Below are 14,604 nucleotides of genomic sequence, written 5' to 3' on the forward strand. Positions count from 1 at the left end.
TCCCGATGACTAACAATACGCGACGTACGGCCGAGTTTCAGGCAAGGATCTGGAGATTTGATCCGGCCCTTGGGGGTAATTTTGTACTGATGGCATAGCTGATGCATATGATGGAAGGGTGCAATACAATTTAAAGCACTTTGTCCGTCTAGCCTTATGATAGCAAGCGTCACGGTAGATGGATGGTACCGCGTGTTGAAGAGTGGGACTCTTCACAGGAGATGAGATTTACCTGCCACTCCAGGTACCATGCCATCCATGAGAGAACAGGGACATTCTGCTTTATGTCATGACGTTGCCTGCTTGGGTATAGCAAGCCCCATCCCCCTCTCCCTGCCCCCTACAACTAGGCTGCTGTGGTCAAAGAGAGACGTCGTAAATTCCTGAGAATCTCCTCATGGCCAAACAGTATTAGAGAGAGGGTAAACTTTCAGGACAAAGGGATTTCTTCCACCTCACAGAACTTGAGGTACGAACAGATTTCATGTTCCGGAAAAAGTATAAAAGATCGGTGAAGATTCCAGCTATTAGCATGTCCATTTGTCACAACTTGGGAAACTCATGGGAGACTGTGTGGCTACATTACCATACCGCTGTTTATATAATAACCTCAGATATGAGGTTTACATCTAATTGTTGTATAAAATGAATGAGTGAGTATGATACTGTTTGTATAATTGTGTAATATGATTTTGGACTGTTTAATGAAGAAAAATACAAATCCCTTTTGATTTGAACTAAATCCGAGGACCCGCCCCTGAGCCCAGTTGGGTCAGACATCCTGGGACAGCCCCTTTCTGCAATCCTAATAAAAACCCAACTCTAGGGCCTCCCGGGTGGCGCAGTGGTCTAGGGCACTGCATCGCAGTGCTAACTGCGCCACCAGAGTCTCTGGGTTCGCGCCCAGGCTCTGTCGCAGCCGGCCGCGACCGGGAGGTCCGTGGGGCGACGCACAATTGGCATAGCGTCGTCCGGGTTAGGGAGGGTTTGGCCGGTAGGGATATCCTTGTCTCATCGCGCTCCAGCGACTCCTGTGGCGGGCCGGGCGCAGTGCGCGCTAACCAAGGGGGCCAGGTATACGGTGTTTCCTCCGACACATTGGTGCGGCTGGCTTCCGGGTTGGAGGCGCGCTGTGTTAAGAAGCAGTGCGGCTTGGTTGGGTTGTGCTTCGGAGGACGCATGGCTTTCGACCTTCGTCTTTCCCGAGCCCGTACGGGAGTTGTAGCGATGAGACAAGATAGTAATTACTAGCGATTGGATACCACGAAAACTGGGGAGAAAATGGGATAAAAAAAATTAAAAAATAAAATAAAACCCAACTCTGAGAAATTATCACTAGACTATGTTTTTTCTCCATTAGGAGGGGACAAAGGTTGTGGACAATTGCTGATTCTTTTAACCACACAGTGGTTAAACTCAAAGACTATACCGACAGAATAAGAACAAGTCGTTGATATTGACTACTAGTCTGCAGCTAGGAATTCGGTATCATTGAACGCGAAGAACGACAACCGCCGAAACATCCATTCTATAACGAATGTCACTCTGAACTATCCACAATAACCAAGACAGAAAGACGGACGAAACTCTCCAACAGAAACTAACTTTTCTCCAGCGATCAAGACGACACACTGAGCGTAAATATATATATATTGATTGCAGTTGTTCCCGAATAAGTGAGCGTTCATGTGTAAAGGATTAGCATGTCAATTGTTATAATTATGGACTCTGTAGTGACTTCTTAGTCGACCCCCCCATTTCCCCTTTGTCTAACAAGCCGCCATGCCTGTTCAGCCCACTAGGGCATATTTCTCCTATCATTTCATGTAACCATTTTAAGTTTGTTTGTTTGTTTATGCATTTCTGTGAATTACTTAGTAATAAATAAATGATTTAAGACAATTGATGTATGGATGACTCAGTGAAGACTGGGTTCGTGCAGATAACCAACAATTTACGACGTTTGGAATGAGACTAACGTGAGGTAAAATAAATAAATCATTAACCAGAAGACTATTGATCAGATATGAAAATATCTGAAAGGTTATATTGGGAAATTATAACTTTGTAATCTGAATACATTCCCTGGTGCCCCAAATTCATAGTTAATTAGTTACGTTATTAATCAGTTGATCGCGTAATCCCTAATTACAGGAATCTTTGATATAAACTATAAGTCTTCAATTTAATGATAGCAAAGACACGACATTTAAGTGCTAAAAACACTTCCTGTTTTTAAAAGCAGCGCTGTGCCAAGCTGGCTATAATTGCTGTGCAGGGAGGAAGTGAAAGGTCTTCTTCAAAGTTTCAACCTAAACACTTACATACAGCGCAGTAGACCAGGGACACATGCCCAGTCGATCAGGCTGTCCTCACATCTCCTTAGTCTATAGGGAGAAAAGGGAATGTGCAACACACACACACACAATGCACTCAAAGGCAAGTGTCACACACAGCCCACACAATCTGGAAAACGTGAGGTGAAAAAAGCTAACTTCTCCTCACAGTCAACTCCTCAACATCTGATGCAAGGCATGGTAAACCTAGGCTTATTTTTTATTTACTAACGCCTCTTAGGCCAGAGTGCAGACGATGGAAGGCTGTTCATGTTTTCCTAAGGGCTAGCTGGTAAACAGACACACTGAAACGCAACCAGACAGACAGACCAGCATTTTCTCCAGATTTTCCCCCCTCGGTGATGTGCAAATACAACACTCCAAAACGTTCAATTGAAATGAACAGAGGCATGAAAGTAAGGTGTGTGTGTGAGAGATTCAGTGTGTTGTATGATTATACATCTCAGTTCAGGGTGCAACAGAGCTATGGGCAGAAGAGCCTTCCTCTCTAATTGTAGCTTGTTATAATGAGGAGACTCCAGAGAAAGGAAACTAAATGTAGGAACTGCAGCTATCTCAGTGTGACGTCCACGTGTGTCTTCATTGCTTTTAGATACAGACTCGTAAAATAGCACTATTAAACCTACAGCTCTGCTCAGACCTGTCTGGATTAATAGGGACGTGTGTGTGTGCTGGCGTATGTACACTGTGCATGTCAGTGTCTCGTACGATTACATCTTCTCTGTCACGTCTTAATGATGAAATGGGGAACGTTACACTAACCAACGCAACATGGATATTTGAACTACTCTATAATGCATGATGGATCAACGATGGTGGAACAATATCGTTACACAAATCATTTGGGATATTGTGATACGGGTAAACAATACACCTTATGGAGAATACCACATTACTGCCTAAACCGTCTGCTTTTCAGGAATTAGCATATTAACATATCGTAATCTCATAAATTTGCATTACAATCATGGAAGGATTTTATTTTCATTACACTGGGGTATGCTAATTTTTGTTTACGTACACTAATTCACAGAACTAATCGGGGGGGGGGGGGGGGGGGGTGTATACACGTGCGCGCACACACACAGACAGCAAGGAGACAACAAACACACACGGAAGTGTGCATTGACTGAGAACAGATATACCAACAGACAAATGCACAACAATCAGACTCCATCCGCCCAAAAGAAAGAGCACACGGACACACAAACACACAGTCATTTCCACACAGCAGATAATGCAGTGAGCATCATACTGCTGACTCCATACAGTAAGTTCTGAAATATTTAGCAGGAAGCGGACTGCTCATAACAGAGCACTCAGACACCACACCCCTGACTGAAGGTTGCATGTCTGTTAGAGAGGAGAGAGAGACCTCCCCATCCTTCCGCACCACTCCCCCTATTTCCCGGTAAAAAGCCCCAGGTGGGATCAAGTCTGTCCCTGTGTGTGTGTGTGTGTGTGTGTGTGTGTGTGTGTGTGTGTGTGTGTGTGTGTGTGTGTGTGTGTGTATGTATGAGCGCGAGTGTGAACTAGGGTCACCCTCTTCGTGCACTCTGCTGCAGAGCGTTATGCTGTACCGGAAACAGGGATGGAGGGGGACTCCCTGCCTTGGTACTATCATGCATCTTTAATAGTCTTCCGGAACTACCTCCCTCCCTGTCTCTCCACCTGTCTCCTTCCTCTACCTCCCTCATCCTATTTCAATATTCCTCTCATCTATACCCCTCTCTCTTTCCTCTCCCTCCCAACTGCCATCCATCTTTCCATTCCCCTCCTCCAACTCTCTCTTGTTCTCCACCACTCCCCCATCCCTCTCTTCCTGTTGCTGTGCAGGCGGGGGGGAGGTGCACTAAGGTGTAAAGTGGAGCCATTTTGCTTTCCGCCAGCTGATATTTGTTGTTGAATAAGGTTTGTTCAAAATGTCACTTCTATTTTTATTGAAGACCAAGACACAGTTTTATTATTAAAAAAATGTTTACCCCTTTTACTCCTAAATTTTGTGGTATCCAATTGATAGTTACAGTCTTGTCTCATCGCTGCGACTCCCGTACGGACTCGGGAGAGGCGAAGGTCGAGAGCCGTGCGTCCTCCGAAACACAACCCAGCCAAGCCACACCGCTTCTTGACACAATGCCTGCTTAACCCGGAATCCAGCTGCACCAATGTGTCAGAGGAAACACTGTACACCTGGCGACCGTGTCAGTGTGCACTGCGCTCGGTCCGCCACAAGAGTCGCTAGTGAGCAACGGGACAAGGACATCCCTGTCGGCTGCGACAGAGACTGGACTCGAACCCAGAATCTCTAGTGGCACAGCTAGCACTGCGATGCAGTGCCTTAGACCACTGCTCCACTCGGGAGTCCCAAAAGACAGTTCCGTTATGGCACATTAAATTCCATTCAATCACATTGCAATATATCATCCAGAAGGCGAGGTCAGTACAGGTGCATCAAAGCTGGGAACGAGAGACTGAAAAACAGCTTCCATTTCAAGGCCATCAGACTGTTAAATAGCCATCACTAGCACATTAAAGGCTGCTGCCCTATATAGACTAGGAATCACTGGTCACTTTAATAATGTTCACACATTTTGCTTTACTCATCTCATATGTATATACTGTATTCTATCCTATTCTACTGTATCTTAGTTTATGCCGCTCTGACATTGCTCGCCCAAATATTTATATATTCTTAATTACATTCCTTTACTTTAGATGTCTGTATGGTGTGTAATTGTTTGACATTACTTGTTAGATATTACTGCACTGTTGGAGCTAGAAACACAAGCATTTCGCTAAACCCACAATAACTTCTGCTGAACACGTGTACGCGACAAATACAATTTGATTTGATTTCACAACAGTTCCAGCTGGCTGGAGCTAAGAGCTTTAGCCCATAGTGACCCAAAGAGAACCCAGAGTGGCCAATTACACCAACACTTTTTAACAGCTGAGGAGCAAACGCTACTCTATCCCTCTCCCTTGCCCTCTCGCTCTAGATCTCTGTTGCTATCTCTCCCTCCCTCTTCCTTGCCCGCCCCCTCGCTCTACCGCCTATCACGCGCTGACAGCTTTAAGTGTTATTGATGGGCCGCTGGGCCTCGTCTCTCTCCTCCGTCTTTCCATCTCTACATCCCTCTATCGGGCCGTGGCCCCTGCTATCTCAGCCTGGTAAGAGTTGGACACATACACTACCGGTCAAACGTTTCAGAACACCTACTCATTCAAAGGTTTTTCTTTTTTTTTACTATTTTCTACATTGTTGAATAATAATGAAGATATCAAAACTATGAAATAACATATGGAATCAGGTAGTAAACAAAAAATAAGTGTTAAATCAAAAAATAAACTTGATTCTTCAAATAGCCTTGATAACAGCTTTGCACACTCTTGGCATTTTCTCAACCAGGTTCATGAGGTAGTCACCTGGAATGCATTTCAATTAACAGGTGTGCCTTCTTAAAAGTTCATTTGTGCAATTTCTTGCCTTCTTAATTGCGTTTGAGCCAATCAGTTGTGTTGTGTCTCAACATCAACTGTTCAGAGGAGACTGTGTGAATCTGGGCTTCATGGTCGAATTGCTGCAAAGAAACCACTACTAATTGACACCAATAAGAAGAAGAGACTTGCATGTGCCAAGAAACATGAGCAATGGACATTAGACCGGTGGAAATTTGTCCTTTGGTCTGGAGTCCAAATGGGATATTCATGGTTCCAACCGCTGTGTCTTTGTGAGAACGCGGTGTGGGTGAACGGATGACCTCTGCATGTGTGGTTCCCACCGTAAAGCATGGAGGAGGTGTTGTTACGGTGTGGGGGTGCTTTGCTGGTGACACTGTCTGATTTATTTAGAATTCAAGGCACACTTAACCAGCGTAGCTACCACAGCATTCTGCCGCGATACACCATCCCATCTGGTTTGGGCTTAGTGGGACTATCATTTGTTGACCCAACACACCTCCAGGCTGTATAAGGGCTATTTTACCAAGGAGAGTGATGGAGTGTTGCATCAGAAGATCTGGCCTCCACAATCCCCCTACCTCAACCAAATTGAGATGGTTTGGGATGAGTTGGACCGCAGAGTGAAGGAAAAGCAGCCAACAAGTGCTCAGCATATGTGGGAACTCCTCCAAGACTGTTGGAAAAGCCTTCCAGGTGAAGCTGGTTGAGAGAATGCCAAGAGTGTGCAAAGCTGTTATCAAGGCAAAGGGTGGCTATTTGAAAAATCTGAAAATATAAAATCGATTTTGATTTGTTGAACACTTTTTTGGTTACTACAACGCTTCTTCCATTCAAAAGGTTTATCTGGCTTGCCATTCGGAATTCAACGCAAATTTACACACACATACCTTGGTCTCGCTGCGGGAGTGGTTGTGTGCGTGTATGGGGGAACTCTGTGTGTGTGTGTGTGTGTGTGTGTACGGTGCATTCATAAAGTATTCAGACAACTTAACTTTCCCATATTTTGTTAGATTACAGCCTTATTCTGAAATGGATTAAACTGTTCCCCCCCCTAATCTACACAAAATACCCCACAATGACAAAGAAAAAAATTATTTTGTGGCATTTGTTTTTTTTAATGTATAAATGAAATAACACATTTACATAAGTATTTAGACCTTTTACTCAGTACTTTGTTGAAGCACCTTTGGCAGTGATTACAGCCCTGAGTCTTCTTGGGTATGATGCTACAAGCTTGACACACCTGTATGTGGGGAGTTTCTCCCATTCTTCTCTGCAGATCCTCTCAAACTCTGTCAGGTTGGATGGGGAGGTGTCACTGCACAGCTATTTTCAGGTCTCTCCTGAGATTTTCAATTGGGTTCAAGTCCGAGCTCTGGCTGGACCACTCAAGGACATTCAGACTTGTCACAAAGCCACTCCTGCATTGTCTTGGCTGTGTGCTTAGGGTCATTGTCCTGTTGGAAGGTGAATCTTCACCCCAGTCTGAGGTCCTGAGTGCTCCGGAGGAGGTTTTCATCAAGGATCTCTGTACTTTAAAAAAAAAATGATAAAATCCCTCGATCCTGACTAGTCCCAGTCCCTGCTGTTGAAAAACATCCCCACAGCATGATGCTGCCACCAACATGCTTCACCATAGGGATGGTGCCAGGTGTCCTCCAGACGTGATGTGGTTTCATCCCACCAGAGAATCTTGTTTCTCATGGTCAGAGTCCTTTAGGTGCCTTTTGGCAAACTCCAAGCGGGCTGTCATGTGCCTTTTACTGAGGAGTGGCTTCAGTCTGGCCACTATCATAAAGGCCTGATTGGTGGAGTGCTGCAAGGATGGTTGTCCTTCTGGAAGGTTCTCCCATCTCCACAGAGGAACTCTGGAGCTCTGTCAGTGACTATCGGTTTCTGGGTCACCTCCCTGACAAAGGCCCTTCTCCCCTGATTGCTCAGTTTGGCCGGGTGTCCAGCTCTAAGGAAGGGTTTTGGTGGTTCCAAACGTCTTCCATTTAAGAATGATGGAGGCCACTGTGTTCTTGGGGACCTACAATGCCGCAGATATTTTTTGGTACCCTTCCCCAGATCTGTGCCTCGTGCCATTCTGTCTGAGCTCTATGGACAATTCCTTCGACCTCATGGCTTGGTTTTTGCTCTGACATGCACTGTCAACTGCGGGACCTTATATAGACAGGTGTGTGCCTTTCCAAATCATGCCCAATCAATTAAATTTACAACAAGTGGACTCCAATCAAGTTGTAGGAACATTTCAAAGATGATCTATGGAAACAGGACGCACCTGAGCTCAATTTCGAGTCTCATAGCAATTTATGTAAATCATTTTCAACAATGTCTTAAAACCTGTTTGTCATTCTGGGGTGTGTAGATTCATGAGGAAAATTATTTTTTAAATCCATTTTAGAATAAGCCTGTAACGTAAGAACATGTGGAAAAAGTCAAGGCCTCTGAATACTTAATGCACAGTATATCTCTCTGCCACCCACCTCCAGCTCCTGCTCTCTCTGCAGGGCGAACTGTTTGAAAGACTTGACGATGATGCCTGCGTTGGAGCAGTCGTAAACGAAGATGGAGGGGCTGCCCATCCACGTCTGGAGGTCGTACACAGACAGAGGGATGTACTGGGTGTAGTTCTACAGGACAGACAGACAGGATGGGGGTTATTAAACATTTTGGTAGACAAACCCAGTAATTAGAAATGTTCTATGTACTACTAGCAATTATTTGTCATACTTGTCCAAAAAGAGTTTAAGATGTTGCCAAATCCTTCCATCCTCTTTCAACACTAATAATGAAAGAAAGAGGGGTAGATATGGTTAACTGTACGGCTGCGTCCCAATTCGCTTATTGGATTGGACGAGGGGAAGCAATGAAAGTCCTGATGTTGTTTCTGACTACTGTACTGGGAGATACTCTGTGGGAGTGTTTTTAGGAGGTGGGGGGGGGGGGGGGGGGGGGGGGGTGTGACAATGGGGCCTAGGCACACCGTAGCAGACAGTAGGCAGCAGGGCTGGTTTTATAGGACTCATCATTAAGGGGAATAAAGAGAGGAAGAGAGGCTCTGGGGTGTACTGGGGAGAGGCAGCGCCCAAACCAAGACAGGAGCCGTGTGTCATTTAGAGTGGGTGTTTCCTTGTGTGAGTTGTCCAAAAAATAATGTATTTCTGTAATAATTATTTTTGTTGTTGGTGTGGGTGTGTCTGTGGGATAACTTGTTTAAGTCTAATATCAGTTGACCCAATGGACCTGCTAGTGTGTGTTTGTGTTCGTGTGTATTCAACGACTGGACTTTCGTCTTAGTACGACTGTAGAGGCAGAAGTGGAAGTCATCATTGGACACGCGTGTGTGGGTGAATGAATATTTATGCATGTGTATGTTTCTCTCACCTTGTTGAAGACCCAGATCTCTCCGTTGACGGTGGGTCGGGGGACCCCGTGTCCATTGTAGTGGAAGAGGACACGCTCCTCCTTGGCGTTGCGTCTCAGGGACGTACACAGCTTCTTCACCTCGTCTACGGTGGGGTCCAGACTCTGCTTGTAACGTGCCTGAGAGAGAGACCGAGAGAGAGCGAGAGAGAGCGTTAATATGATTTGATACGATTGTGTGTTGTGTTATCACGCCGCTACAACTACCCGCCTCTCATTTGATCTGACATGCGTTCGATTAGAGAAGAGAGGAGAGAGAGAGAGAAGGAAAGAGACGCGTCGCAGTTTGAGAGCGTGGATAGACGCGTACACCATAGTTAAGTGTATCGATTAATATCCAGACGCGAGCGTAGAAATATGAACGAGGGGTGAAACGAGAAGCGGGCCACACACACAGCTCCCTCACGCTATTATTCTGATGTCAAAGGGCGGCAGGTCTTTTCAATTCAACTCCCTCCTCTCCTCTTTCATCATTAAACAACTTTGGAGAAACCGAGCACGTGACAGTCCTTCCAGGACAATGCCTAGAGGACTAGAAATAACTAGATACAACTGAATAGCGGTGCTGAAAGTAGGTTAGGGCTACGGGAGATGTCTCTTTTGCTGTTCTATTTTAATACTATGTGAAAGGAGGTGTATTTGCGTCATTGCTATCCTACCTGGGGAGAATAGAAGAGACTATTGTGCTTGCTGTAATAGGCTTCAGTGGCATATTTAAATAATGCTCCTGCTGCTTGTAAATGAGGGAAACAGGGCCTCGTGGTCAACTAGCAATGAGAGCAGAGTGGGACAACGGCCTGCTGTGTGTGTACATGTCGTCGTACACATATGAACGGTGTACGTGGTACGCACATGGGAGTCATACAAACAGTCAAACACAGGTTCTCTCTCGCTCTCAAACAACACACGCACAAAACGTCAGTCACCTGTCCGCATCCTGTACAATAGTGAGCAATAAGAAATCAATGTTTATTTTATTTGTTTTGTGCTCCAACTACGTTTTTACCTCAAGTAATTTAGGAAGTTTTTCTTGGTTAGCCCTTCTCATGACCGCACAATATTACATCAACAGAATCCCCATTCAACCTAGTATTAACCAGTTCCCATTCAACCGAGTATTAACCAGTTCCCATTCAACCTATTATTAACCAGTTCCCATTCAACCTAGTATTAACCAGTTCCCATTCAACCTAGTATTAACCAGTTCCCATTCAACCTAGTATTAACCAACTAACTTTTTTAACTCCATCAGGTCCCATTCAAGGACTTCAGCATTTAACCCACACAATCATTAGAAACACCAAGCTAATTAGCAACGAACCAAACAGTCCAATATGTATTTGTGTTCAAAGACATCTTTCAGTCTCCCCATTCGGCTTCAAACACACCTTGAAAGCAAAAGTTGCTGATTGAGTTTGGTGCAATCAGATAGGACCGCAGTCTGAACACTGCCTGGCGGATAGACACTCTCAGCGATCCAATGTTAGTCCTTATGAGATCAAGTGTTATCAGCAGCTGCTAATTGTGTTAGAGTTGGGATTTCACAATCGAATGTACACTGAAATATGAGTGGGGAGAGATGGGGCGGTAACTTGATCAGTTTAGGCTGACTAAACTTTCTTCAAGAGAAAGGAAGAAAGGAGAGAAAGTGAGAGTGAAAGCTAGTTTGTGTACATGTGTCCATCATACACTCAACTGCTGTTCCCCATCTTGACCTGAAGGGGGAGCCCTGGTACCCCACTGGGACTATCCTTGCAGGTATGTCAATGCTCCCAGGAAGTCCTCCTCCCATCTATCTTCTATCCTCCATCTCTGCAGCTAGCGCCCAATGCCCAGCAGTGTCTGAGCAGTCCCATTGGCACTGAGCTGGGAATTTGAGGTGCGTCTGCCCTTCCAGTCTCTGTCTGTCTGTTTAGTTGGCTCTATTGAGGTTTCCATGTATTGATCCATCACTCCTAAAACTCTAACTGACTCCATTGGTGCATGAAGTGGTTCTGTTGTTTCTGTCAATGTCAGGACAGATATGGTGCCTGGCGCACGTCAACCTGAACCGAGCTAAACCCTGCCCTGTCTGCTTCAAGGAACAGGTACCAGGGAAGGATACAGATAACCAAGAACACAAAAAGACAGACTCTTACAATCTCAGACATACTGATACCGTAAGCTACTCAAATACTCGCTCTCTCACACACATATATATACGGGCTTAGCCTACACGGGCACACAGGAACACACATAGGCAGTCGGTCACACACACACAGAAACATTTCACTGATGGTGGACCTGTGGGACTGGGGATAATCCCTGTACTAGAACAAGGAAAAGCACAGAGCGTAACCAACCTCTCATCTCTGATCTGCTCCATAACAAAAAGAGCCTAAGTCCCAAATGGCACCCTATTCCCTACGTGGTACACTACTTTTGACCAGAGCGAGCTCCAAGGTAGTGCACGGCATACGGAATAGGGTGTCATTTGGGACGGAACCAGAGTGAAGAAGGGGGGGGGGGGGAAACGCCCCATCATTAACACACTAAACCTTTCCTAAAGCCATTCTCAACACTGAGGGGTACAGGACAGTAAGCCCACAGGGACATTAGAGACTAAACTCACTCTGATTACAAAGGAAAAGATGGATGGTATTACCAGCCTTGCATAAATGTTGTGTAACAAAAATACGTGACACAGAGAAAGACGAGAATGAGGAGATACTACTACAGTAAGCTTGTCACCAGTCTGATAGATTATCAGCTTTCAGTCTTTCTGGTAAAAAAACGAACAGACTGAAGTTGAAGACCAAAAGCATGTATGCAAAATAAAACAAGTTGCAAAATCAAATTGGACTTGCATACTTTTTACAGATACATTTGTTGCAAGGTACAACAGCAACCTTGAGCTAAAAGCACCAAAGAACAAGCAAGAATAGACAATGTCTGAGGACAGTTTGTATAGTTGACACGAGCAGTGGCTGTGGCACCCCCACTTGTTGTCAAACAGAAATCTGTTGAGCGCTGTGCCTTTTCCTGTCAATAGAAAGGGCTGTTAACATTTCTGCACAAATACTTGGATTGTTTGGCTGAGAAGGAGAACCACAAATCTAAAAGGCAGCGAGAGAGAGCGAGGGAGGAAGAGAGCGAGTAAGAGAAATCGAGAGACCGTCATTTCTCAAGCACTGTATCATCTTCCTGCTTTCAGCTGCCCAGATCAATACTGCTGAGGAGAAATGATGCCAATGGTTTGATGGTGCACACACACACACAAAATGAGCAAGCCTGTACTTCTGTTCACTTTCATAGCATGTTGAAAGACACACACACCCTTTCATAGATCTGTCAGTGATGACGTGTGTTGGTAAGAAGTCAGCCAGGGGATCCTTTACTTTGTATTCTTCCAATTCGCACTTCAGGAAATTGAAGAGACCCTTCTGTTACTCCTGTTAATAGACAATCACAGTCTCACAGACAGACACATTCTAGTCACAGTAAAGGTTATAGGTAACCATATAAAAGTAATTATATTTCTATGAAGGGTACTGTCCTTGCCAGACTGTGAAATTGCGTAGCATGATGCAAGTGTCATGACAGAATTGTATCACCTTGTAAAAGATTCTCCGGTACTTTAGTATACTTTTTTGCAGAGTAGTTCTGAAAGTAGTGCTCACGAACGAGCCAAAAGTGGTCCCCGAAAATTGCATCATATGTGCAGATACAGTATGTGCACAACTTTTTGCTCGCTCTCCCTCTCTGCTCTCCCTCTCTGCTCTCCCTCTCTGCTCTCCCTCTCTGCTCTCCCTCTCTGCTCTCCCTCTCTGTGCATCTTGCTAGCTGTCACTCAATTAGTGAAGGGTCTGAACCCCGTTGGCTGGAACTTGAATTGCTAGGGGGGGGGGGGGGGGGGCGGCATAGCTTTCAGAAAACAGTCGCTTTCAAACTAGGGATTTTGTGTCTAATTGAGGTAAGACAATAATTCTGTTCATTGATAATGCATGAATGAACTACACATTGGCACATCCAGCCCAAAGTGAGAGATATAAAAAAAAAACGTACTAGTCACAAAAGTTCCGGATCACGTCTTTAATCCAGACTGAGCTGTAAATAGCGAAGGGGACTAGAATTGCTTTTTTTGTTTTATTTTTATTAAAGGAATCAGCTTTCCCCATCATATCAGTCATTGCATCCCTTTAGAGAGCTATTTGTAACTTGTAAGAAATGTTCAGATCAACCAGCCCATGTCAGCTGGTTGTTTAGTAATGTTGTTTAATAACGTTAAGGTTTTTTAGCCCATAGATTGTTGCCATGTTTGAGTCACTCAAATATCACAGTAATACACATTTAAACCTGCAGAATTCTCTCTCCACCAACAATACGGGTGTGAACAGTGTGTCGTGAACAGTACTTGTGCCCATTGAAATAGGCGTGGATCGCGGGATGCTCCCCAATACTGGAAGGGGGGCCTGAGTGAAGAAGTTTGGGAACCCCTGTGCTAGTCTATAATGTAAAATATAAAAATATATCATTCACAACTGTTCATGAACCAGCACTGAGTACTGACAGGTTTAAGATGACACAGACGACACGTCACTTCCTGGTTAGTATGGGTAAGTGGACAGACAGTTGATCTGGCGTCACCTTTTTTCCCCCCGTTGTCAGACGTCCTGTAGGGTGTAATCGTCCCTGATTGACTGGGAGGCCATGTGAAGTGGGTGAGACATGCTCTCTCTCCCCTCCCACAAATTCAAACCATCTTGGAAATGACCATGAAACCACATAAGCAATAGTCGCCAAGAGATTGCTACTGTGACGTCAAATAAAGTCTTTGCCTTTCAGCCCTCGTGCAATGGTTAAACAGTGTATGGCTGATATGTGATATACTACCTTCCTCCCCTTCAGTAGATATTATGCTCTGTATGAGCTTGTTCATTGAGAAGAATGGAGAAATCAATCCCCTCATCATCTCTTTAACAAACATGTGCTGCTCTATTCTAGGAGAATCTCCACAGTGGCCCCACAGGCCACAGCTAAACCAGTAACTGATGTAAACTGACGGCTCAACACACACTTGAGTGTGTGAGAGTGACAGTGTTGATACTTTTGCTGCTGCAGTACAACGTAGCCAACTCTCTTAATAGACTGGGGATTAGCTGGCACACTCTGCCTGACGTGCGCACACACACACACAGCGCAGTTAATCAACACTCAAAATAAGCTCTGCATCTGCACAGTCTAGTATGTGTGTGTGTGTGCGTGCGCACGTCCACTCCGGAGGAAACGGAAAGGTAACAGGTCGCTAGGATCCACAGACATGCCCTGCAGCCCTTTGAACTCAAGTCAATCTAGTGAACAAACACTGGGCTTTGCC

General features: G+C 44.9%; 1 protein-coding gene across 1 annotated transcript in view; it reads right to left on the bottom strand.

Moving 5' to 3' along the window:
* The window catches only part of LOC120032502 (regulatory-associated protein of mTOR-like), a 178,314-nt gene that overhangs the window by 103,835 nt on the left and 59,875 nt on the right, over positions 1 to 14,604 (bottom strand). The window contains exons 5-6 of the mRNA XM_038978613.1: positions 9,210 to 9,368; positions 8,309 to 8,455 (exon numbers count right to left, since the gene is read on the bottom strand). Of these exons, the coding sequence (XP_038834541.1) occupies positions 8,309 to 8,455; positions 9,210 to 9,368 (306 nt within the window). The remainder of the gene's footprint in view (positions 1 to 8,308; positions 8,456 to 9,209; positions 9,369 to 14,604) is intronic.

The sequence above is a fragment of the Salvelinus namaycush genome, chromosome 39 (assembly GCF_016432855.1).
Source record: "Salvelinus namaycush isolate Seneca chromosome 39, SaNama_1.0, whole genome shotgun sequence".
Classification (NCBI taxonomy): domain Eukaryota; kingdom Metazoa; phylum Chordata; class Actinopteri; order Salmoniformes; family Salmonidae; genus Salvelinus; species Salvelinus namaycush.